Genomic DNA, 27,743 nt, shown 5'->3' on the forward strand with positions numbered 1-27,743 from the left:
AACGTGTGTGCCACCAGACTGTCCAGATCCTTCCATACACAAGTGTATTTTGTCCATCTTGCAGAAAGGACCACATTAGGTAGTATTTGCCAAATGGCTCTTTCTCATGCCACTTGTTTTAAATCACTGTTGCCTGTTGATTAAGAACATAGGCTTCGGATCCAGACTGTTTGGGTATGAACCCCATCTCTGCCAATTACTTGATGTGGCCACCCTCTTATGCCTCAGTTTCCTCAGCTACAGAATGGGGTTAACCAAAGTATATCAAAGTATCTACTTCCTTGGTTGTGAAAATGACACAGCTTCTCTTGGCTTCTGCGTAAAGAACCACAGGTAGCATGTGCCCAGTATCAGGTACTGCTGCTGTTATAATTATTATAATCATATAATAATAATTATTATCATCACATATTTTCTACCCAGAGAATATAATGGACAACACAGTGTGGAAATTAACTCAGTTTACAGTATATATAGTCAATGCACCACATAACAACATTTTGGTCAATGATGGTCTGCATATACAACGGTGGTTCCATAAGATTTATATAATGGAGCTAAGAATTCCTTTTGCTGGGTATGCCGTAGCCACCCTGAAGTTGTAATGCTTATGTTTGTGGTGAAGTTGGTGTAAAAAAAAAACGGTGCTGCCAGTCTTATAAAAGTATAGCACATACAATTATGTACAGCACATAATATTGGATAATGACTATGTTACTGGTTTATGTATTTATTATTTTTTTTAAATTAGAGTGTACTTCTACTTATTTTTTTAAAAAATAGTTAATTGTAAAACAGCCTCGGGCAGGGCTTCTAGGAAGTATTCCAGAAAGTGGCACTGTTCTCATAGGAGATGACAGCTTCATGTGTGTTACTGCCCCCGAAGACCTCCCAGTGGGACAAGATGTGGAGGTAGAAGATGGTGATATGGACACTCCTGACCCTGTGTAGGCCTAGGCTAGTGTGTATGTTTGTGTCTTACTTTTTAACAAAAAAAGTTTAAAAAGTAAAAAACACAGAAAATCATTTTAAAACTAGAAAAAAGCTTACAGAATAAGTATGTAAAAAAAGAAAATATTTTTGTACAGCTGTATAGTATATTTAAAACTAATTGTTATTACATGAGTCAAAAAGGCTGAAAAAAATCAGTTTATAAAATATAAAAGTTACAGTAAGCTAATGTTTATTTACTACTGAAAAAGGTTTTAAAAATAAATTTAAGTATATGGTGTGTACAGTGTTTATAGTCTACAGTAATGCATAGTAATGTCATAGATCTTCACATTCACCCTTCACTGACTCACCCACAGCAGCTTCCAATCCTGCAAGCTCCATTCATGGTAAGGGCTCTATACAGGTGTACCATTTTTTATCTTCTATACTGTATTTTTATTGTGCCTTTTCTATGTTTACATATATTTAGAGATACGAATACCATTGTGTTACAATTGCCTAAAGTATTCAGTATAGTAGCATGCTAGACAGGTTTGTAGCTTAGGGTCAACAGGCTATATTGTATAGCCTAGGTGTACAGTAGGCTACAACCATCTTAGGTTTGTGTAAGAACAGTCTGTGATGTTTGCACAACAAAGAAATCAGGGAATTAGGCATTTCTCTGAACGTATCTGTTGTTAAGCAAAACATGACTGTACATATAATTCCAAGAAGTTAATTTCCTTGGTACTTGATGACAATCTTTTTTTTTTTTTTTTTTTTGAGACACAGTCTTGCTCTGTCACCCAGGCTGGATGGAGTGCAATTGTGTCATCTCGGCTCACTGCAACCTCTGCCTCCAGGGTTCAAGAGATTCTTGTGCCTCAGCCTCGCAAGTAGCTGGGATTACAGGTGTGCACCACCATGCCTGGCTTATCTTTGTATTTTTAATAGAGACAGGGTTTCACCATGTGAACCCTGGCCTCAAGTGATACGCCTGCCTTGGCCTCCCAAAGTGCTGGGATTACAGGTGTGGGCCACCGTGCCTGGCTTGATGATAATCTTTAATCATCATTATCTTTACAATAACATTCTTAGATGATTTTTAAGTCTGTCTTCTGTCCTATTCTTGGGGACATTTAATCATTATTGTTTGTAATGTAACCCTTTCTATATATAAGAAAGTGGTGATTCTGATGATCCGTGAAAACATCATCCTTTTCATAAAAAAATCAATAGTTCTAAAACATCCCTATTTAACCATTATCCCTTAATGATGAATGTAACAGTTCCTTACCTCGGGTGCACCTGCTATTTTTAGTTGTAGCATTCCTTTTCTGTCCTTGTCTTCACTGTTTGAATACTGAATGGTTTGCACTTGAGTGAAGTCAGCAAGATGTGTGGGCTATAAAAAGGAAAGGTAAAAATCTTTAGACTACAGATAAAAAACTCATTTCACAGAGTCTGTAAATGTTCTGTGAAATCCTCGTCCTGAAGACATCCTCCCTAAGACTGGAGGTCTGGGGAAAAAAACAGATTCTCCAAGCTGCCCCAGAGGAGCAGCCATGAGACTGTCTCCTGCACTTCAAGGTCAGGTCCAGGTCTGCTCTCTGTGATGTGCTGAGGAGACCCATACATGAGTTGGATGAGTAAGAGTACAGTTACCACCGAGAGAGAACAGAAGATAAAGGAGGGAGGGAAGTTGAAGCAACCTTTGGCCTGACTCGTTTGCCAGCCTGGGAGGAATCTTACGGAATTCTTAGTCAAAGAGAACATTCTACTCCCATTCCCAAAGAAAGAGGGATCTGGGATTACTCCCCAGGCACCCTGGGCTAGAGTAAGTTCTAAAACTAACTGGAGTTCTGTAGATAGGGAGACAGTAGGTATCCAAAGGGCCCTTCCCAATACAGAATAAGCTCTTAAGACATGCCAGGAGAGTCTATCGTCATTTTCCTAAGTAGCACAAACCTTTGCTGCTGCTTTTTTTTTTTTCCTTCTATTACTGCTGCACAAATTAATAAACATTCTCCTTCTTAAAAAGAAAAAAAAATAGAGTTGGGAGCAATGGCTCACATCCATAATCACAGCACTTTGAGGGGCTGAGGTGGGATGACCCCTTGAGGCCAGGAGTTCAAGCAGCCTGGGCAACATAGTGAGACCCTTTCTCTACCAAAAAAAAAATTAACCAGGCATGGTTGTCTGTGCCTGTAGACTCAGCTACTCAGGAGGCTGAGTCTCTGCCACTGCACTCTAGCTTGGGCAACTCAGTGAGACCCTTCCTCAAAAAAATACATATAGAAGATACATGTATCTTCCATCCTTCTAGCATCTCATGAGGATGATCACTTTGCATGTGATGATTCCTATACATTTCTTCAAAACAATTTCCTTGGTTAAGGCCACTCTGTCAGCTAATGTCCCTTCCCATTCCATGGAGAACAGATGATGCCACTAGAACTGAGTTGGAATTGTTCAGAAAGAGATTCACACTCAGCTGCCCTTCCCAACAAAGCATCTTCCTGTGCTGTTTGTAGGGACATGTGTTTTGCGGGGCTCCTGCCTTTCCCCAGGAGGCCACAGGCAACCCTCCATTCTCTGGTCCTAGGCTTCTCATAGCATGTCCCACAGCCCCTCTGCATATTCTTCCCACTTATTCTCTGGGACATCCTCCCCTTTTGGGGTTTCTTCCACCTCACTGGTCTCTCTTTCCCAGTTCTTTTTACTGGCTTCTCCCCTACTCAATCTATAAATGTGAAAGGGCTGCAGGGCTCTGTGCTCGGTGGGCCCTGTTATTCCCCCTAGTTGTGCCATGGCAAAACGAATACCATACAGTCCTGGGGCGTTAAGTACCATCTCCAGCCCTGACATCTCCCTGGAACTCAGACTCATGCATCCAACTCCTTACATCATATTGCCACACGGATGTCTGCGAGAGATTACTAACAACATAGTTCAAAGGGTACTCTCTCAAAACATGTTCTTCCTCCAGGCTTCCTGACTTCAATAAAAAGCATCATATGTGGCTGGGCGCGGTGGCTCACGCCTATAATCCCAGCACTTTGGTAGGCTGAGGCGGGTGGCTCATGAGGTCAGGAGATTGAGACCATCTTGGCCAACATGGTGAAACCCCGTCTCTACTAAAAATACAAAAATTAGCTGGGCATGGTGGCATGTGCCTGTAATCACAGCTACTCAGGAGGCTGAGGCAGAAGAATCACTTGAACCAGGGAGTCAGAGGTTGCAGTGAGCTGAGATCATGCCATTACACTCTGGACAGAGCAAAATTCTGTCTCAAAAAAAAAAAAGAAAAAAAAAAGGATAATATTCAACAAGATTCCTGAGCCAAAAAAAAAAAAAAGGCATTCTCATTGATTCTTCTCCCTTTCCCCATTATCCAACTCTCCACAATTGAAGTCCTGAGAACTTCAGCCCCAAACATCCAGAATTTATGTTTTTACTTCCCATCTTCACAGTTGTCACTATAGTCCAGGCTACCATATGATATTCTGCTTAGAGTCCTGCCATTTTTCCTAACTGGTTTCCCTTCATCCATGCTACGATATAATGTCCCTACCTGAAAGCCAGATCATATCATTCCTCTGCTTAAAAAGGTACAATACAAAGCATCATAACTTGCATGATTCACATAGCATGATTTCTATGAGCAAACTGTCTACATGATTTGACCCCTGCCTGCCTCTCTGACCTAACTTACTGCCATGATCTTGTCTTGATGATATGTGCTCTAGTTTCGCTGGGGTAGAACGATTTCAGGGGGTGGGTTGTTTTTATAACCAAGGCTGCTAGATGTCACATGAAGCATGGGTAATTCCTGCACAATAAAAAATTGTCCTGCATCCTCGATGGCTTTCAAATGTCCTGGTGTGTATTTATGTCAGTGAAAAATCTGACTCTAGAAACAAAGTCTGTTTAAAACCATAAAGTATGCTCTGCATTGAATTTTCCAGGAATGCAACTTACGCGTAATGCAAGGGAATCCTTTATTATGCTGTTTTTGAAGTTTTATTCAGAGTTCCTCACCGTTTTGGAGAATGACACCACCAAGGGCAAGACTTGCTATAGTTATTTTGGTCAGTGACACAATGCACCTCTAACAGTTTGCATCTGTAGCTACTGCATGCACGTATGTAACAGAGGATGTCGGAGGCTCCTTCCAACAGACCGAGAGCTGAACATCATTATGTTGGTGGTGACACATGAAATGAGGAATACTATCTCAATTAGTCCTTGCTATTGCTATCTCATAATTAAAAAAAAATTATAAGGCACAGTAAGACATCTAGGTTATGGAAATTATATTTTTTAAAACTGTTTTTCTGCCTCACTCTGGCATTATTCCCCAAGGTCAGTCACATAACTTTTCCCTGTCACTTTCCTACACCACTGTATGGAGTGACTTCTGATTGTCCTCCCTCAAATTAAAAGTCATTACTAAGTAGGTGCATCTGACTATAGTGCCTTCCAATGTATTGTGCTGAACTTTAAGATATTGATAGAGATTTAAAAAATTTATTTGAGTAGGGGAATAACATGCTCTGTAATTTTAATTTCAGGATAGCAAAAGATAATTTAAAACACCTGTTATAAAGAGAACAGGGTTAAGAGGGGCTGGCACCGCCCACCTACTCTAAATCAAACACTCAGATACTCTCTCTCACGCCACCCTACTATAGCCCTTTAGCACAATCACATTATTTATATTGCTTATTTTCTTTCTTATATTCTATTTTATAACTAGAAGGAAAGCCCCACGAGGATGAGAGTATCATGTCTACCTCGTCCACCACCAGATTACAAGGAAGCAAGGCCATGCCTGGCATGTAAGTGAATGAAGTATGAGAAGTTATTAGGTGTAGACTGTGTTCCAAGTATCAGATACACAGCAGCAAACAAGGATATAACATGAATCCAGACGTTAAACAAACATTACACAAGTAAACCATTACAACTGGGATAAGGACTGTAACAAAGCAATACACGGTGCTGTATAAAAATATCTAATTTATTGGAAAGGAGAGGAGGGAGGAAATAGAGCCTCAGAAAAAGTTTCACTGCGAAAAAGAGAATAAGACTTGGGCAACAAGAGCTTAAGACTAGGTATATTACATTCAGATACAGTACTGCACCACCAGAATCTAGCCTACCACCTAGCACGAGGCAGTTGCACACAATATATATGCAAACTGACTAAGGTAACACTTAAGATAGGCATGTAAGTGGTCATTACAAGGGCAAAAAGAGAGGGAAAGGGCACTTGAGGAGGAGAATCTGAGATGTGCTGTTCAATTGGTGGCAGGAAGCCACACACAGCTATGGAGCACCCAGTGGTATGTGGCTCCTCCAGGCTGAGATATGCTGTTAGGGTACAATGCATGCCAGATTTCAAAAACTTGGAATGATAAAAATAAGATAAAGTCTCAAGAATTCTTACACTGATTATATCTTGAAATGATGATACACTGGATATACTGGATCAAATAAAATACATTAAAATTAATTTCACCTATCTTTTTACCTTTTTAAATGTGGTTACTAGAAAATTTTAAATTACCTATGAGGCTTGCATCATATTGCTGTTGGACAGCACTAGAGAAGTCAAGTAAAGTAGATAAGGGCTCAGAAGTACCCAGTGGGCTTATCTACAGGAGGATCACTGTTATCCTCGGCCAGGCATTGGCGGGTGGACGGTGGTGGTGTAATGGTAGTAGGCAGGAAAGGCCTGGTTGAAGCAGGTTGAAGAGGGAGTGGGAAGAATTAAAGACAATGCAGTTAGGTAATCTGTCAAGAAGTTTTGCAATAAATGACAGGAAAACATGAGGTACCAGGGAGAGAGAGGGACACAGGGCTAAAAGACAGCATTTTAGGATGGGAGAAACTATACATTTTTCTACGCTGACAGGAACGATCCAGTATATTAGAAATGTCTGCTGCTACAGGAAAGAGTGGGCAGAGCTGAAGAATTACCATGAACAGGTAAGACAGGATAGAAGCCATTACATAGCAGAGGGTTGGTCTCATTCAGGAACATGAAGTTCACCCATGGGAGGCAGAACAAATGAGGAGAAGGAGGAGTGTGGCAGGCAGAAATGTGGGAAGTGCAGTGCAGGGAATCTTCTGGGGGCTCTATCCTGATTGTTCCAATCTTGCGTTCTTCTACTTTACATAACTAATACCTCTTATTTCATAGGCCCAGAGGTCCTTATAAACGCAAATGGAAAACATACATATATATTTTCAAGGAACATTTATAAAAATCATACGCTTGGCCATAAAGAAGATCTTAACAACTGCGAAACAGTTAACATTTAAAAATCGTATTACCTGCTCATAAGCCAATATGAAATTTTTGGCTCATAATATGCTCATAGAAACAAAAATGAGATAAAACCCCAGGGCTACTTGAAACTTAAATAATATTCTTCTAAATAATGCTATAATGAAAAAGAGAAATAAAAATAAAATTTTTGTTCTTGGTTTTGTTTTTGAGATGGAGTCTCACTCCATCGTCCAGCCTGGAGTGCAGTGGCATGATCTCAGCTCACTGCAATCTCCACCTCCCGGGTTCAAGTGATTCTCCTGCCTCAAAGTGTACTGAAGTAGCTGGGACTACAGGTGCCACCACGCCTGGCTAATTTTTGTATTTTTAGTAGAGATGGTGTTTCGTCATGTTGGCCAGGCTGGTCTCAAACTTCTGATCTCAGGTGATCTACCTGCCTCAGCCTCCCAAAGTGCTGGGATTACAGGCATGAGCCACCGTGCCTAGCCAAAGATAAAATATCAAATGAGTATACAGAAATACAATGAAAAGAAGAATACCACATACCTAGAAAGGTAAGACATATTAAAAGTTGTGCAAGAAGAAAATGGCCTCCAAAGTAAACAAGAATACATTTTAAAGATGCACTTAAAGGGAAGAGCACAATAAAAAGACAAAAATAATGAAGATACTACAAAAACAGAATTAATGAAGAAAAATACTGAAATCAATGAAAATTAATAGTACTGCTGCAATACATCACTAAACTTGTCCTTCAAAAAACAATCAGAATAGACAGACCTTTACAAGTCTGAAAAAGAGCCAAATCAAAAGAGCTTAGGCATGAAACAGGAATATAGAGACAAAGTTACTGGAAAGATTTTAAGAGATCTATGAGAGGTAACTCTATGGCAGCAAGATGAAAATGTAGAGAAATGGATAATATGCTAAATTACCAAAGTTGACAGACGTGGAAAATCTGGATAGATCAATCACTATTAGGCCAGGCACAGTGGTTCACGCCTGTAATCTCAGCACTTTGGGAGGCTGGGGTGGGCAGATTACTTGAACCCAGGAGTTTGAGACCAGCTTGGGCAACATGGCAAAACCCCCTCTCTACAAAAAAATACAAAAATTAGCCGAGGGTAATGGTGTGTACCTGTAGTCCCAAGCTACTTGGGAGACTGTGGCAGGAGAACTGCTTGAGCCCAGATGGCAGAGGTTGCAGTAAGCCATGATCGTGCCACTGTATTCCAGCCTGGGTGACAGGGTGAGACCCTGTCTCAAAAAAGATCTATTACTATTGAAGTGATTAAAAAGATAAACACCTACCATTTAAAAAGGCATCATGTTGTTACATAGATCAATTCTACCTAGTCTTTAAAAAACACGCAATTCCAATTTGAATTAAAACATTTCAGGCCATTAAAAATCACCAGAGAGAGGGAAGGCACCGAGAATGGATGAAGGAAAGACACAGAAGCTGGGCTGAAGGGAGAGGAAGCTGGGAACCCTGCAAGAGGCTACTGCACACCAAGACTCATTCCTGGCCCACAATTACCCTGGGGGAATGGGTGAGTGGAACTGGCAAGGAGCAACCTGCTCTCACTATAGGCCTCTTAAATCCCAGCAGGGGGCCCCTCAATTACTATGGACACTTGAGGTGGCAGGGAGAGCTGCTTAGAGAAGTGGTAGGGATTGCAGCCAGCTGAGGTGGAGCCCAGAGGGTTTGGTGCAGGAGTGTCTGTAGTGGAACACGGCCAGGGAAGCCCTGACTTGCCCCCATAAGAGACTTTAGACCTAGGGAACTGTTGGACCTGAACTCTGCAGGGTGGGCTTACCTATCAGAAGGGGGTTAGTCCGACCTGAGCACCCCTTGGGCTTCTGGCTTCTCCTGGGATCCCAGCCTGAACGTGCCTGCTTGCAGGGTAGCCTTGGGTGCCCTGGGGGCCCACATCATAGCTCCTGCAGTGGCTGACCGCTTCTGATCAGCAGAGAGCTCCCGCAGGGCAGCCCCCATTGCCACACACCAGCCCACCCGCTCCCTCCTCACACTGCAGGTTCCTCTAGCCCACAGCAATCCCCAACAGAGTTTTGCTGGCACCTGCGTATGCAGGCAGGTATTGCCTTCCATGCCTCACCAGTGTATGTGTGCATGCAACCCCAAAACTCACCCATGCCTGACAGCTACCTCAGGTGGAGCCTCGGCAGGCACAGAGCCAACGAGCCCTGTCCCCACTGCCAGCATCCCACGCTTATGTCAACATTACCCCAAAAGTGAAAGCAAGCACAGAGAACAGCAGATTCTCCCCTACCCAGAGCAAACACCTATGCTTACAGTGCACAGACTACACACACAGACCTGGGCCTGCCAGCAACCCAACCCTGTGCTACCACCACCACCACCAGCACCAATGCTGCACAGTTGCCAACAGGCACCCCCCACCCAAACCATACTGCTACTGCCACTGTAGTGAATGATCAAATGGAGACAGGCACCCAACCTGCTGGGCTGATGAGCGTGCACCCCACTGTGCTGCCACTGCTGCTGGCACATGGAAACAAGGACGGATCCTATGCCACCACACTGTGAAATGCTTTGGCTGACAACACCTATTGGAGTGTAGTGACCAGTGGTCTGGGAGCACCCCTACTCCCAACACCCTACAAGTGCAGTGGATTCCTAACCTCCAGGAGCCAGAGAACAATACCAGTCTCCCAGAATTAGAGCACACAGTCCAGGAGTTGGGAGCTGGGCACTGGCCCCCTAAAATATTCCAGAAATGAAGCCAGTCAGTTGAGTCCCCCTTACCACAATCAAATCCTCAAGGTAATCAAATAGGATAAACAAACAACCAAAATCCAAAGGTCAGCAACTTCAAAGGTTGAAGAAACGTCGGCCCAAAAGATGGAAAGAACCACTGCAAGAAATCTAACAACTCAAAAAGCCAGAGTGCCTTCTTTCCTCTATATGACCACACCACCTCTCCAGCAAGCGTTCTGAACTGGGCTGAGGTGGCTGAAATGACAGAAATAGAATTCAGAATATGGATAGGAATGAAGATCATTGAGATGTAGGAGTACATTGAAACCCAATCCAAGGAAGCTAAGAATCACAATAAAACAATACGGGAGCTAAGAGAAAAAATAGCCAGAATAGAAAAGAACATAATCAACCTGATGGTGCTGAAAAGCACACTCCAAAGATTTCATAATGCAACCATAAGTATTAATAGCCTAATAGACCAAGTTGAGGAAAGAATTTCAGAGCTTGAAAGCTGTCTTTCTGAAATAGGACAGTCAGAAAAGAATAGAGAAAAAAGAATGAAAAGGAATGAAGAAAGCCTCTGTGAAATACAGGATTATGTAAAGAGACCAAATCTATGTCTCACTGCTGTCCCTGAAAGAGCTGGGGAGAGTGTAAGCAACTTGGAAAACATATATCAGGATATGATCCATGAAAACTTTCCCAACCTAGCTAGAGAGGTCAACATTCAATTTCAGGAAAGGCAGAGTAAGATACTCCACGAGAAGATCATTCCCAAGACACATCATCATGAAATTCTTCAAGGTGGAAATGAAAGAAAAAATGTTAAAGGAAACTAGAAGGGCCAGGTCACCTGCAAAGGAAGGCCCATCAGATAAACAGCAGACCTCTCAGTAGAAACTCTACAAGCCAGAAGAGATTGGTGGCCAACATTCAACATTCTGGAAGAAATTCCAACGTGAAATTTTGTAATTCCAACCAAACTAAGCTTCATAAAGGAGATATAAGATCCTTTTCAGACAAGCAAATGCGAAGAAATTTGTTACCATGAGACCTGCCTTACAAGAGCTCCTGAAAGGAGCACTAAATATGGAAAGACCGTTACCAACCATTACAAAAACACAGACCAGTGACACTATAAAGCAACCACACAAACAAGTTTGCCTAATAGCAAGCTAACACCATGATGGCAGGATCAAATCCACACATATCAATACTAACCTTGAATGTTAATGGGCTAAATGCCCCCATTAAAAGACACAGAGCTGGATAAAGAACCAAGATTCATTGGTATGCTGTCTTCAGAATATCTATCTCACATGCAATGACACACATAGGCTCAAAATAAAGGAATGGAGAAAAATCTATCATTCAAATGGAAAACAGAAAAAAACAGGGGTTACAATCTTAATTTCAGACAAAACAGACTTTAAACCAACACAGTTAAAAAAGACAAAGAAGGGCATTACATAATGATAAAGGGTTCAATTCAACAAGAAGACCTAACTATCCTAAATATATAAAAAACCAAATAGCAGCACTCATATTAATAAACCAAATTATTAGAGACCTTCAAAGAGACTTAGACTCCTATGCAATAATAGTGGGAGACTTTAACACCCCACTGACAATATTACGTAGATCACTGAGACAGGAAATTAACAAACATATTCATGATTTGAATTCAACATTGGATCAAATGGACCTGATAGACATCTACAGAACTCTCCACCCTAAAGCAACAAAATACACATTCATCTCATCACCATATGGCACATACTCTAAAATCAATTATATAATTGAACACAAAACACTGTTTAGCAAATGCAAAAGAACTGAAATCATAACAACCATTCTTTCAGAGCACAGCACGGCCAAATTAGAAATCATGACTAAGAAATTTGCTCAAAACCACACAATTACATGGAAATTGAATAAACTGCTCCTGAATGACTTTTGGGTAAACAATGAAATTAAGGCAGAAATCAAGAAGTGCTTTGAAATGAATGAGAACGAAGACACCATGGACCAGAATCTCTGGGGCACAGGGAAGGCAGTATAAAGAGGTAAATTTGTAGTACTCAGCAAATGCAAAAGAACTGAAATCATAATAAACATTCTCTCAGAGCACAGCATGGCCAAGTTAGAAATCATGACTAAGAAATTTGCTCAAAACCACACAATTACATGGAAATTTAATAAACTGCTCCCGAATGACTTTTGGGCAAATAATGAAATTAAGGCAGAAATCAAGAAGTGCTTTGAAATGAATGAGAACCAAGACACAATGTACCAGAATCTCTGGGGCACAGGTAAGGCAGTGTTAACAGGTAAATTTGTAGCACTAAATGCCGACATCAGAAAGTTAGATCTCAGTTTAACAACTTAAGATCGCAAAAAAAGAAATAGAGAACCAAGAGCAAACCAACCCCAAAACTAGAAGAAGAAAAGAACTAACCAAAACCAGGATGAACTGAAGGAGAGTGAGATGGGAAAAACCATTCCTGCCTGTTGCTAAACCAAAACGAGTCCAAGAGTTGTTTTTTTTTTAAAAATTAATAAAATAGACCACTACCTGGATTAATAAAGAAGAGAAGAGGAAGACCTAAGTAAACACAACTAGAAATGAAAAGGGGGATATTACCACCAACCCCACAGAAATACAAATAACTATCAGAGAATATTAGGAAGACCTCTATGCACATAAACCAGAAAATCTAGAAGCTATGGATAAATTCCTGGACATACAAACCCTCCCAAGACTCAGCCAGGAAGAAACTGAAGCCCTGAAGAGACCAATAATGAGCTCTGAAATTGAATCAGTAATAAATAGCCTACCAACCCAATAAAGCCCAGCACCACATGGATTCACAGCTGAATTCTACCAGATGTATACAGCTGAGCTGGTACCATTCTTACTAAAACTATTCCAATAAACTGAAAAGGAGGGACTCCTCTTTAACTCATTCTATGAGGCTGGAATTATTCTGATACCAAAACCTGGCAGAGACACAACAAAAATAGAAAATGTCAGGCCAATATTATTAATGAACATAGATGCAAAAATCCTCAACAAAATACTAGCAAACTAAACCCAGCAATGGCACATCAAAAAGCTAATCCACCATGATCAAGTAGGCTTTCTTTATTCCTGGGATGCAAGGCTGGGTCAACATATGCAAATCAATAAATGTGATTCATCACATAAACAGAACTAAAAACAAAAACCACAGGATCATCTTGACAGATGCAGAAAAGGTGTTCAATAAAATTCAACATCTCTTCATGTTAAAACACCTTAATGAACTAGGCATTGAAGGAATGTACCTCACAATTATACATAAAATAATAAGACAGCGTGGCAATTCCTCAACACCTAAAAGCAGAAGTACCATTCAACCCAGCAATCCCATTACTGGGTATATACCCAAAGAAATATAAATTTTTTTTTTTTTTTTTTTTTTCCGAGACGGGGTCTCGCTCTGTTGCCCAGGCTGGAGTGCAGTGGTGCGATCTCAGCTCACTGCAAGCTCCGCCTCCCAGGTTCATGCCATTCTCCTGCCTCAGCCTCCCGAGTAGCTGGGACTACAGGCTCATGCCACCACGCCCGGTTAATTTTTTGTATTTTTAGTAGGGACAGAGTTTCACCGTGTTAGCCAGGATGTTCTCCATCTCCTGACCTCGTGATCCGCCTGCCTCGGCCGCCCAAAGTGCTGGGATTACAGACAAAAGCCACCGTGCCCGGCCAAATTGTTCTTTTATAAAGACACATATACATGTACATCCAATGCAGCACTATTCACAATAGCCAAGACATGGAATCAACCTAAATGCCCATCGATGGTAGAATGGATAAAGGAAATGTGGTACATGCACACCATGGAATATTATGCAGCCAAAAAAAGGAATGAGATCATCTTCTTTGCAGGAACATGGATGGAGCTGGAGGCCATTATCTTTAGCAAAATAACACAGGAATAGAAAACTAAATACTGCATCTTTTAGCTCCCACTTATAAGGGAAGCTAAAAGATGAGAACACAAGGACACACAGAGAGCAACAACAGACACTGGGGCCTACCAGAAGGTGGAGGGTACAAGTGGGGAGGCGATTAGGAAAAATAACTAATCAGTACTAGGATTAATACCTGGGTGACAAAATAATCTGTACGGTAAACTGTGTGACACGAGGTTACCTATATAACAAATCTGCACATGTACCCCTGAGCTTAAAAAGTTTAAAAAAAAAAAAATCACTGAAAGATTCCAATTCACCTAATGAAATTAATATAACTTTAACACCATGTCTAATAAAGCTAACATAAAAAAGAAAACTCTAGATTAATCTCACTTACAAATAGTTGTAAAAATTCTACAAATATAACTCAACATTTTAGAAGCATATTGTGTATTATTAATTGGCTCAATATTACCATAACTATTAATATAACCTACTATAATAATAAAGGAGAAAAAAGGATCATATCAATAGATGCTCAAAGGGTCTTTGATTAAATTTAGGAGCTACTCATAAAACTAAGCAAAAGATCAAAATATTAAAGAGATGTTATTAAAACTCAACAACAAAAACAATCCCAAATAATGACACACTTTTAATTGATAAATTAAAATCTAAAACAAAATAGGAATATTGTCTACTGCCCTGTTATTAAACATGATCTTTGAGCTTCTTGTGACTAAAAGAAAAAACTATATAAGGGGAAAGGTAAAATTATTCTTTTGTTGATTATATTATTATATACTTATAAAATCCAAAATTCTAATAAAAAACCTATTTAATCAATAATAAGGTTGCAGACTATATGATATACAATAATCAAGAATATTCTTCTATGCTCACAATATAAATTTTAAATTGCAAGTGGCAAAAAAAAACCCCAAAGGCCGGGCGCGGTGGCTCACGCTTGTAATCCCAGCACTTTGGGAGGCCGAGGCGGGCGGATCACGAGGTCAGGAGATCGAGACCACGGTGAAACCCCGTCTCTACTAAAAATGCAAAAAATTAGCCAGGCGTGGTGGCGGGCGCCTGTAGTCCCAGCTACTCGGAGAGGCTGAGGCAGGAGAATGGCGTGAACCCGGGAGGCGGAGCTTACAGTGAGCCGAGATTGCGCCACTGCACTCCAGCCTGGGCGACAGAGTGAGACTCCGTCTCAAAAAAAAAAAAACAAAAAAAAAAAACCCCAAAAAGTCATTCAAAATAAGGCCCAAAACTATAAAATACTTATGAATTGGTTTAATATGGAAGACCTATATGAAAAAGATTGAGATCTTATTGAAGGGTATTAAAGAAGTCCTGAAACATAATATCAAACCCACTTTCACAAAATTTCACAAAAATTTGTTTTCCTCTGTGAATATCCAGCTGTCACAGCAGCATTTAATGAGATTTAATCACTGATGGCAGAAGTCAGGACAGTTGTCATCCTTAGGATGTGGGACAAGGGAGGCCGGTCTGTTTAAAGTCAACAGCCAACACGAGATTTGGGGAAAAAAATAATAAAAAAGATAACAGGAAAACACACTGATTTCCTTGATGTGTAAAGGGACTTATTAAAAGGACAACTGTGTTGGTAAAATAGGCAAAGTATATGATATGAGCAGTGAATTTACAAAGGTGAGAAGAGAAATAGCCAAGACATGAAAATATGTTTAAAGTTACTAGGTCCTTGCTTTACATCTAAGTGAGCAAAAAAGTTACAAGAATAACTTTATATCTATTAAAATGGAAAAATTAAAAGAGCTATTAAAACTGCCATCCAATGAGCGCAAAAACAGTACTCTCAGACACTGCCAGTGACAATATGAAGTTTCCTAGCTTTTCTGAAAAGCAATCCAACAGCTTCTTTTAAAATTGTAACTATTTGAAATGAACCCTGCAGTTCCATCCTTGGAAATCTCTTCCATAAGGAGAAAAAGCAGTAGTACATAGATTATATATAAAGGAGTATTTATTATGTTATTGTCTTGGGGCAGAAATCTAAAAGCAAAGTAATTGCCCTTCACAGAATCCCATCTGGCCCACAGGGAGGAAGGGGCAAAGAAAGGCGGGGCTTGAAAAAATCTCTACCAGGTTCACGGAGTGAAATAACCAAGCAGGACAGTGTGCCTGATGATGACCCCTTTTCTGAATAACAAAACAGGAATATGGGGAAAAACATAGAAGATTATTAAGTCACTTACATGTTAAGTATGGGCAGGGGGTGGGGGGTTACAGAGAAGGGTGAAAAGAATGGTAGAGGCAGGAGCTGAGCAGAGTGGGAATGGAAACCAGAGCACACCTGGAAAAAAGCAGGTCAGACACGGTTTGGCACATTTATATATGTATAGAAAATTATATGTACAGGTCAAGGTATGAATAAATTAAGTAAAAAGTTCAAATCACTAAACTACGTTAAGTGGAAAAGAACTGTTACTAGTGCAAGGCCTGAGAAGAAGCCCCTAGAATCACGTTCCCTGAACACTCATCTAAATGGGACCATGCCCTTCTCAGTACACCCACCCTTACACTGTTCTACTTTTCGTCTCGGTACTTATTGTTGTATGACCAGATGTATTCCATATTTATTTTGTGCACTTAACTATAAGCTACATAAAGACAAAAGACTTCTCTCTGTTTTCTTCCTTATTGTATCTCAAACCTCTAGACTGCCTGGCACCAAGCAGGTTCTCAATAGTACTTGTTGGAAGAATGAGAAGGATCACACAGGAAATGGTCAGCACTTCTGCTAGGAAGGTAACAAAAGAAGTGAGGTCTGGGGTAGAAGTGTCAGTTTCCATCTGATGGACATTTTTTCTTCAAGGTAAATAAGGCTAATAAGGCTTTCAAGAGAACTGTAAATGTATAATTTTTTTTTTTCCTGGAAATAACCTGAAGAGACTGTTTCAAAGGGTAAGATGCCAGTACAAATATACCCAAACCATTCAGAACTTAATTTTAAAAATTAGTATTTAAAACTTCTCCAGATAAACAGTAACAACCCCATTCAGGTCTCACTAACACATATAAGGTTTGTATGATTCCTTTCCTTCCAAAACTAAGTAATTCCGAGGTATTTCAACAGCACCTAGACTTTCTCTTACTTGTCCCCCACTCCATTGAACAATAAATGCAGTGCAATAGGAAAATTTAATTGTAAAATGAGCTTTTCCAAAGGAATGCCCCATTTCCTTAATTTGATTCTTCTTTGTCTAAAGCCAAGTTCCTGAAAGGTCAGAGCAGACTTACATTGCAGCCCTTGTCCGTTAGGTAACTGATTCCTTCTTCTGGGCCGATTGCCAGTTCCACTGAAATAATCCAGCTTGACTTTTGAAGGTGAAACAAGTGAGAACAGAGGTGGCAGAAGAAAAAAAGAAATACTTTAGATAAAGAGCCGTGGATATGTTAAAGGACCAAAGCAGGGGCTGGTTTGGTTTGCTATTAATCTATCTAACCAAGTAAGATAAAATATTTATAACTTCATCGACCCAGGATCTGTTAAGCCTGCACAAAGTGCACTGTGCTTATTCCAGCATGCCTAATACCAAGGGTTTCTCTGGGATGATTATCTAAATAGGTAAACTAGCCCTTAGAGAACAATTAACAAATCACAGGGATAAAATAAAAAATATCTAATTATGAAAATAGGCATGCCGTTTTTAAAAAGGTGATTTTATTCTCACATTATTTTCTTTCTCTATTTTTCACACAGTAAAATGACAAAATATCATTTTATTGAAAAAAAATGGGACAAGTTAGCATTTTTTTATCAGAAATTTAGATATACAGTAAGAGATAAGAAAAAGTAAAATCAAACTAGCCCACTATTTCCCACATTCCCATACTTACACCAAGAGCACACTTGAAGCATTCCTTATCAAATCTGTAGACTGGAGACAGGATCTCAAAGAATTTCAGAATACTTTCTTCTCTATTAAGGTTGGCAAATTGTCTAAATGTTTGTTGGATCAGTTTTCTTAGTGTTTTGGCCTACATGACAAAATTACCAAAACATCTTGTAAAAATCAGCAATGAGTAAAGACCACAACAATAATGCTAAGTTTTCTCTCCTACCAACTACTTACTAACACCTACATTTGTATTACTGCCAAAAAGTATACTTGTCAAGTAACTATAAATGTATTTATCAGAGCTTTCTTTCTTTTAATTGTGGCAAAATGCATATAACATAAAATTTACCATCTTAACCATTTTTAACTGTAAAGTTCATGTATAGAGTTTTATTTCTTAAACAGAAGTTTGTAATATATGTGCACATGACTCAGAAAAGACCAGGCCAAAGGTATAAAGGTACTTGCACATTCCACTGTTAGGAGGGAAAAAACAGTATATCTTTCTGAAGGACAGCACAAATCAAAAACTTTAAAAAAACCACAATGCTTGACCCAGAAAATAAAATTCCAGGACATTATTCTTTAGAAATGATTAGAGATACATGCAAAGATTCAGGAACAAAGATTCACTGCAGAACTGTTTACAGTAATAGACAGCCTGGTTACGTAAACTATGGTGTACCTATCTTCTCAACCAACATTCTATGCAGCCTCAAGAACTGTTTTGGAGAACTAATTTACTGGCATTAAAACCCATATTACATTGTTACATGAAAAAAGATGACAAAACAGTCAGCGTAGAGTACAGATGCCTTTAAAAGGCAAGAACACATGTGTGGGTCCTGGTGAGCACACAGCAATGTACCCATGAAGGAGATAAAGCAACGATGCTTTTGCTCTCTTCATGAAGTAAGATGATAAGTGGTCTTCCAGTCCTTTTTTGCTTATTTGAGTTTTCTACTTATACACATGGAAATCTGCAGAGTGGAGGTAAATGCTTTCCAAGCAGCAAACCCCCAGTCCTTGGTGTGTGAAGTAGCCTGAGGAGGCCATGGATAAAGGGCATGTGATGAGGTCTAAGGAAGAGGGGCAAGAAAATGCAGGCCATGGTAACAACTTGGCTTTGACTCCGACGAGATGCCAAGCCCTCAGGAGACTTTGAGAAGAGGAGTGACATTATCTGACTTAGGTTTTTTTTTTTTGTTTATATATATAGGGTCTCACTCTGTCGCCCAGACTGGAGTGCAGTGGCATGATCTCGGCTCACTGCAACCTCTGCCTCTCAGGCTCAAGTGATTCTCCTGCCCCAGCCTCCCTGAGTAGCTGGGATTACAGGTGTGCACCACCACACCTGGTTAATTTTTGTATTTTTAGTAGAGACAGGGTTTCATCATGTTGGCCAGGCTGGTCTTGAACTCCTGACCTCAACTGATCCACCCGCCTCAGCCTCCTAAAGTGCTGGGATTACAGGCATGAGCCACTGCGCCCAGCCTGAATTAGGTTTTAACAGGGATACTCTGGCCACTGCGTTGTGAACAGTATGAAAGGAGCAGGAGAGACCAAGTCGGGGCAACCCAAACAATCCAGGCAGGACGAGACAGTTGGCACAAGTACAGAACCAGAAAGAGGGTGAGAAGTAGTCAAGTAGTCAGATCCTAGCTTTCTTCCTTTTTTTTTTTTTTTTTTTTTTCAGAGTAACTGGACTCCAATGGATTTATTTTAAACATAGAACCAACAGGATATGCTGATAGTTAAGAGTTGCCATTAAACTGAAATGGCAAAAATTGTAAGAGGAGCAGTTTGGTGGGTAAAAGTCAGAAAGAATGCCAGAAGAATATCAGAAATCCAAGTGGAGCTGTCAAGCGGGCCAGTAAGGGCCCAGTGGAGTTCAACGGAAGGTCCTGGCTGGCCCAGCAGACAGGGAAGATGGATTCGGTGACCTGCTAATCTCAGTGGGTCAGGGACATGGGGAGCAGCCAGGGGCCCAGGTTGAGGTGTGGCTGCTAAGTCACGTACACAGTAAACTAGGAGGGCATGGCATACTTTGGTGGGGTCATGGAGGTAATAGCCTGTCTGTAGTGGCTTGAAGGTCCTAGTAGGATCCAAGGATTACTGGATCTGGGATACTACAGAAAGTGAGCTGGAAAGACAGGAGCTATGGTCAGAGAGAAGGATACACACAATTAGGGAGGGGGTCCGATTACTGGAAATGAAGAAGACCAGAGTGAGAGGTTAAGGTAAGGCAGAGGACAAGATTCCTGAAGACAGGAATTCAATGACCCAAGATAGTGGGACATGGGAGGATTACCTAAGGCATGTGACTTTTACTTTAAAAAGCTTGCTCTGCTCTTGCACACAGAGGGTTGGGGGAGTGTGTAGGAGTGAAAGCAGAAAGACCAGTCAGGTCACTGTAACAGACACTAGTGGCATGGACCCCAAGGTAGTGGTGAAGGAGAGAAATGGGCACTCTTGGGACATTTGGATGATCATATGCGAGACAACTGGAAAGTGAAGAATCCAGGAAAACTAGAGTTTTAGATGGAACAAATAGGCAAACATAAGAGGCAGGCTTGGAGAAAAAAATAAAGTCATGTTAATCCTGTACATGTGTTTGATCTTAAAGTCTTCCAACATAAACCATCAAGGAGACATTTGGATATAAGTTTGGAGCTCAGGAGAGGGCAGCACTGTTGGTAGAAATTTCAGAGCCACCAGCTGAAGTATTTAAATACACGGGACTGGATGGCACCTGCAAATAAAAGGAAGACAGAAGAGAAGGCCAAAGCCAAGTAAGCTGACCAATAGCTGGTTTTAACCAGGGCTGAGGTTTTGACAGGTGAGCATGACAGAGTGGAGTAAGAGAATTATAGCTGTTTTGAAAAGGATTAATTACAGCTTCACAGAACTTAAACTGAAGAGCAATAAAATGGGTTCAAGGTTAGCAAGGCTTGACTATAAAATGTATCATACGGAGAGTTAGCCTCAGATGCTCTATAAACAAAAGTCTGAGAAGCATATTCTTGGTTTGACTCCAGGCTTTGTAAACATTCTCTGCTTATGATCACCTATGTAGACAGACTCTACAACAGAGCATGCAGATTGGACATGGAGATTTGAGTACTGCTTGTAGCTACCTACATGATGTTTTTCTCCTTATAAATTAACAATATAGTATATCTTGGGACTTTGCTGAATATAAAGCAGTCTCTAAGAAGCAGGCCCGCTACACTTTGGACCTAGAACAAATCCACTAAGGAAATTCTACTCTGTACTTGGCACTTGGCATACACTGCATAATCAGAACAGGTATCTATCCTCAATAAATTCAGAGTACAGCTGGAAAAAGAGCATTCTGATCTTCATTCATGGCTACAGGAGGAACAGTATAATTCTGTGCATATAGTGCTATTAGGCGCTAACACACACACACACACACACACACACACACAACACACACACACACACACACACACACACACAAATGATGGCAGAAAAGACATCTGTAGGCCCTTCCGTGGAAATAAACAAAGTCTTCACAATGACCCTTGCAAGGGAGATACTATTTTTCACATATTACTGAGCAAACAGAGACTGAAACACTAGGTAACAACGAGGGGGTAGAAGAATTGTGATTCTAATCCAGAACTGCCTGATTTCTTTTTACTTGCTATGCGACCAATTCAAACACCTTCTTTTCTAAGATGCTCTGCTTGACAGAAGAAACCAGGAAGAAACAATCACCACATCCCTATGGGTCTCATACTGCTTTGAATGTATTTTTAGACATGGCACTTATGTAAGATCCACGTTGGTGAGAAGGGAGCATGTGCTGTCTTGTTACCCCAAACAAAAGAGTGTAGCCCGCAGCTGAAACTCAATGATGTGCTTTACAATAAATAATTATATGTCTCTGCCATAACAACTTGGATTCTGGCAAACTCTCAAACAGATAATATGAAAGAATAAAATCTAGTCTATCCTGTGATAAATTAGATTTCACTTTCTAGTAAGTAAGTGGGAAGATAGTCAGACTTCTTTAGTTTCAAACTTCTGACATAGAACATGCTGCCTCAATGTACAAATGCTCTAAGTGTAAGAAATGTCTCCCATCTACAAGTATTAACAGAAAATAAGTCCGGCAAAAGCCCTGGAATATCAAAAATCTATGTATGATACAATAAATTGGAATATGGTAGTAGTTGCAAGGAATAGTTGTCAACTGAACGAAGGGACCAGAACACAATGACAAAACATTTCTATTAACATTAACCAAACGTTGGTATATTCACTCATAACTCTAAGAGGAATATTTCAACTCAGGTAAATACTGAGATGCAGTGATCAAAAACTATGTAAAATAGGTCTAGAAAAAAAGTCAATTCTCTGCTTTGTACCTAATTCCCAACCAGCTGTTGGTTTATATATAAATTATTGGCAATATTATAATATACTGACATTTGCTCATTTGTTCAATGCTTTTAAAAATTAACCTAAAATACTCTATGAAGTAACAGAGATAGAAGTCGAGGAAATAGAATCTGCTCTTGAGCTTCAAATGCATATATATATACTTGCCTACCTGACAGTTCCATTGCAGTTTCTCACAGACATCTAAAACCTGCCACTAAGAGCACTGAGATTCCAGCCGTGGTGGCTTATTGGCCCTACCCGACTGGACCCTAACATATACATCTAACTTAGTTGCAACTCCATTACTCTGAACTTACTCTTTCCTATATCCCTTCCCTTTGACCTCCATAGTCTCAAGGCACTTCTAGTTCACTACTTAACACAGCTGAATGCATCACTGGCAGTCCAATTCAGATTCTGCTTCAATATTCTGCCTCTTGACTAGTAGCATTAGACAGCACTTACGTGTATGGGAGAGAAATCTGAGGCCAGGCCCTGTACTTTCTTCTTCCTCCTCCCACATTAGACCAGTAACTAAGTCCTGTTAGACTTTACACCCATAACATTCTTCAAATGTAACCCAACAACTCTCTACCCTCTGTCTCCTTTAAATTCAAGCCCTCATTGTTTCTCTTGGTCTCTTATTTCTCAGTGTCTCCTGATGACTAAGAAACTTAAAAGAAGTTGTGTGTTGTTCTTCTACAACAGGGATTGAAGCCATCAACCTTTGCTAAATAAAGTGAGTTAATTTGGTTTGATCCTCATTTTCTCATCCCAAACTCTTAGACACGGAATATGTGTGGTGGTAAAGAACTCAACTCCTCTCCCCAATAATTTAACCTGCTGGAAAACTTCCGAGTAACTGGGGCAAATGTGTTTGAAAGTAATAACTATGCAATGTTAAGAGACAGTCTGGACTCTAATTTTACTATATTTGTCTCATTCAGCTGAACGAGGGAAAATGTGCTGCTTTTTCTGTAGGCGGTGTTACCTTGCTCATCCTACATATTAACAAGCTGAGAACCAAGAAGTGAGAGCAACAAACAATGCAACAAACCAGTAAGCTGAAGCAGCTGGAGTAAAGGAAAACGCTATCATTCAGAGTTAGTTTCTTATGGACACAGAAACAACTCTCTCATTCTCCGCCAACTAAAATTGTCGGCGCCTTTGGCAGGAATATACCCAAGTTCTTATGGTCTGTACATAAATGTGACTGCCAATGAGGACTGTGAGTTCCAAACCTATCGTGTTCAGTGCTGGACAGAAACTAGAAAATCTCTGCTGTCTGAAAGAAACTCCAAAATTAGTTTTTATGAGAAGGATATCTTAGAAAGCATTAGTTCTTTCCTAATTACTCACTGAGGAAAAAAATTCCACAAAATCTAACTGCCTAGAATCTCTGGATATTAATCAATACACTTGCAGAACTTGTATAAGTAAACAAGACTGTTCTGCATTGCATTTCAAGTTTGAACACCTGCTTGTGTTAGCCTGGATTTTGGAAACAAGGCATCTATGCACACTATTTTATTTTAAACCCATGTATGTATAGTGATAAATTTACTAAGAATTTGATACTTCCTCAAAATGAAGTGGTATTACTAGGAACTGCTGCTATTCATCCATGTTGAGCTACAAAAATAATTTCCTATTAGTCAACCTAATGATTATCAGATGCTGCTAGCAACAACAGATTCCTAGGGCTTCCCAAATGCAAAGGTTGTAAGGCAATGCCAAGGAAAATCTGCAATAAGAGAGCTTTTAAGGAATAACTTATCAACCCAAACACCAAATGCTTTAAATGCAGATAACAGTGCATGAAGAGAGCTTCTTCTTACTCCTATCTTCAGGGCCCACATCAGATGATAAGCTCTGTAAGCAGAGGCCAGGTTTCACTCCCTCCCAGCATCCCCAACTCAGGTCCTGGCACATAGCAGATAACAGGAATTCACTGCTGAATATTGTACCAAGCTAGGCATTTCTGTGCTTGGCGAAAATATTAAGCTTAAAATAGTCACCTGCTCATCCTAGAAATGAAAATAATGACTAGTTTCTCCAAGAATAAAATCATGTGTTCCTGGTAGTATTCCAGGAAACCACATTATTACTTGAGAATCAGATACTAAAAAAACTGATAACTATTGATCTCTTAACATTTCTAGTTCTGAAATTAGGTTTCTACTGTGAATTATATTGTAATAAATTAAAATTTGCCTATTTTGACTTGCTGCCTAATTTAAGCTCAGAGTAGAGCTGCAATGCCAGTATGGGGAGCACCCTTGGTACCCACTGGTAGGACAACACTAACTGAACTACAGAAGTGATTCCAGTTTCACTAGTTGTCCACTAATGTCCTTTCACTGCTCCAGATTCCACACTGCATTTACACATCTTGTCTCCTCAGCCTCCTCCAGCTGTTACGGCTTCTGGGTCTTATCTTTCATGACCTTGATATTTTTCAAGAATAATCATCAGAATTCTGTAGAATGTCCCTCAATTTGGGTTTGACAGTTTTACTGGTATAGTGATTTTTTAAATGTGTCTTTAAAACTACTAACATCAACGAGATGGAAATTAAAATACTTGCAAATTATTCTTAGTAATTGAGGCACATATGTCCCGGATTCCATTTTTGGCATAAAACGTAGCTAATCCAAGTTTCACTAAAGATAATAAAACAATCTTTCAACAATTCAATGTGAATATTAATTAAAATAATCCTCTACGAATATAAATAGAAAGGAAAAAAAAGCAGGTAAAACAAAATGATTTTTGGAGAAACAAATGTAGCCTGTTTATGGAAAAGCCAATGCTAACTGACCTAGCCATTCTATAGAGCTATTTCAGAAGAAACAAGAAACTGGTGTGAATTTCTAGCTAGCTTAAGATTCATTGGCAATAGCTCTGAAGAAGGGACTGTCTAGACACCACCTAATTTGTATTATGGTTGTTACCCCCATGGGCATATATTGGTACCATATTCCATAAAGGTTTCATGGCAATCAGTGCAATGTTCAAAGCATTTATGTCAAATGTGAAAAAACCTTGGGCTAAGGATATGAATTCCTAAGCCAAATACACATTATTGGGTACACAAAATTACAATGATTCCCTTATTAAAAAGGGCATGTGAGAAACCAGTTCTAAGAACCGTATTTATGAGCCACTCCATGAATCCGATGAATCCATAGCTAACAGTAGCTAAAAATTAATTCTATTTACATCACAAGCAGCAGCAATTGAATTGCTCAAAAAGCACATCTGTTATTTGGTTTGTAAAAAGTTTTCTGGGCTGGGTGTGATGGCTCACATCCATAATCCCAGCACTTTGGGAAGTGGAGGCAGGTGGATGGCTTAAGTCAGGAGTTCGAGAACAGCCGGGGCAACATGGTAAAACCGTGTCTCCATGCCTGTAATCCCAGCTACTCAGGCGGCTGAGGCAGGAGAATTGCTTGAACCTGAGTGGCCGAGGCTGCAGTGAGCCAGGATCGTGCCAATGTACTCCAGCCTGGGCGACAGAGTAAGACCCAGTATCTAAAAAAAAAAAAAAGTTTTCTCAAGTCCCTCTAGTCATCCTTCCCTCCCATTCTTACAGAAGCCATTCCATCCAGGCCTTGATCATTGCACATCTCATCCTCCTTAATCGCCTCCCAACTCTTCTCGGTTCTGTCCTTTTGCTTTCAATCTGTGCTCCATGTTGCTGTCAGATTTATATTCTAGGATCCAAAAAGAGATCATACTGCACACTCTGCACTCTCTGCACACTCTGCAATGAGTCCCCAATCCCCCTCAACTCCTACCTCAGCATTTAAGCCCACACCAAGTGACCGCCCACAATGACTGCATATTGACTCTACTCAACCAAAACCCCCTGTCCTGTCTGACCTCTGTTTCCTAGACAGCCTAGAAAGAGAGGGCTCACTGTTTCTAGGGTGTGAGCGCTCTCTGGCTATCAGGGCTCACTGTTTCTAGGGTGTGAGCCCTCTCTGGCCACCAGGAGTCACCTGATACCCAGGTACAGCTCAAGGTGGCAGAAAAAAAAAGCACATGGGCATCAGCAGCAAAGGCCAGGGCAATGGAAGCCTAAAGGATAGCCTGGAAACACATCTTAAGATACCTGCACAAATCTCCTGCAGAGTAGGGTTTTTTTTTTTTTTTTAAGGGGGGTGGGGATGGAGAGCAGTAGAGAAGACATATCCAAGAAAAGAAACTTTCTAGCTTCTCAATTCTACTATCTTCTAAAGTCTTATCCTGTCTTCACGCCTTCTGTTCACATTGTACTCAGTGTCCAGAAAGTGTCTCCCCTTATTTTACTCATCACATTGCTGTTATTCATTCATTAAGTAGGATTTACCAAATGTAACTACGTGCCAGGTACAACGTCAAACAAAGGCTGGAGTGGAGACGGCAACAGATATTGTCTTTGCCCTCAAGAATCTTAAAATATAGTGGAGGAAGGCAGATAAAATACAAACAAGTAACAAACTACATAATTAAAAATTGAGGCCAGGCACGGTGGCTCACGCCTGTAATCCCAGCACTTTGGGAGGCCAAGGTGGGTGGATCACTTGAGGTCAGGCGTTTCAGACCAGCCCAACCAACACAGTGAAACCCCATCTCTACTAAAAACAAAATTAGCCAGGTGTGGTGACGGGCACCTGTAGTCCCAGCTACTTGGGAGACTGAGGCAGAAGAATTGCCTGAACCCGGGAGGAGGGGGTTGCAGTGAGTCGAGATTGCGTCATTGCACTCCAGCCTGGGCGACGGAGCAAGACTCTGTCTCAAAAAAAAAAAAAAAAAAAAGAGAAAGTATAATTAAAAATTAAGATACTAAACGGGGTCCCAAGATAGAAGGGAGTATTTCGCCATTTCCACTTCGCGTGGTGAGAAAAGAGTAGGAGAGGGAACACTGAAACAGAGGTTCAGTCAGGACTCTCAGAAGGACTAGTCATGGAGGAGACAGTGCCAGTCCTCTATCGAACCTCTTTGGGCATCTGTCTCACTCTGGCTACACTCATACCATGGCACCTGTGACCTGTACCTGTGGTTCCCTGTTTTGAGTATGGGGATCTTTTAAAAATCTAGAATGTATTAGACTCCTAAAGGACAACAGTCACACTTTTCCTAATTGTTTATACACATACAGATTTAAGGAGATCTTGCAGTAATTCTGAGGCTTCATAACCCAGTGTTTCATAACTGAAAACCCCTGACCAATACTACTACTGTGACATAACCATCAACAGAACATTGGGTAGAGTACTCTTCTATCCAATAGCAATGTAAATTCACTAGAACTGTAGCTTACACTTGTTTGAATGTCTCCACTATCCTCCTCACTGCAACACCCAGCAGGTTTGCACACAGCAGCATCCCTTCCACTTAAGGGTCTTCCCATGCCTTCTCGGCTCCCACACCAAAAACATTCCAGGTCAAACTGAATCTCCCATTCTCCCAACTCCAAGAGTATGGGCCACCCACACCTAGTAACTCTCCCGAAGGACAC

At 40.5% G+C, this 27,743-nt stretch overlaps 1 protein-coding gene across 20 annotated transcripts in view; it reads right to left on the minus strand.

Annotated features, from left to right (window-relative positions):
• Positions 1 to 27,743, minus strand: part of PTK2 (protein tyrosine kinase 2) — a 350,940-nt gene that overhangs the window by 153,841 nt on the left and 169,356 nt on the right. For all 20 annotated transcript variants that reach the window (XM_058444064.1, XM_058444062.1, XM_058444063.1 and 17 more), the window contains 3 exons: positions 17,823 to 17,963; positions 17,223 to 17,300; positions 2,231 to 2,338 (listed from right to left, as the gene is read on the minus strand). In XM_058444064.1, coding sequence (XP_058300047.1) covers positions 2,231 to 2,338; positions 17,223 to 17,300; positions 17,823 to 17,963 — 327 coding nt within the window. The remainder of the gene's footprint in view (positions 1 to 2,230; positions 2,339 to 17,222; positions 17,301 to 17,822; positions 17,964 to 27,743) is intronic.

The sequence above is a fragment of the Hylobates moloch genome, unplaced genomic scaffold, assembly GCF_009828535.3.
Source record: "Hylobates moloch isolate HMO894 unplaced genomic scaffold, HMol_V3 SCAFFOLD_9, whole genome shotgun sequence".
In the NCBI taxonomy this organism is placed as follows: Eukaryota; Metazoa; Chordata; class Mammalia; order Primates; family Hylobatidae; genus Hylobates; species Hylobates moloch.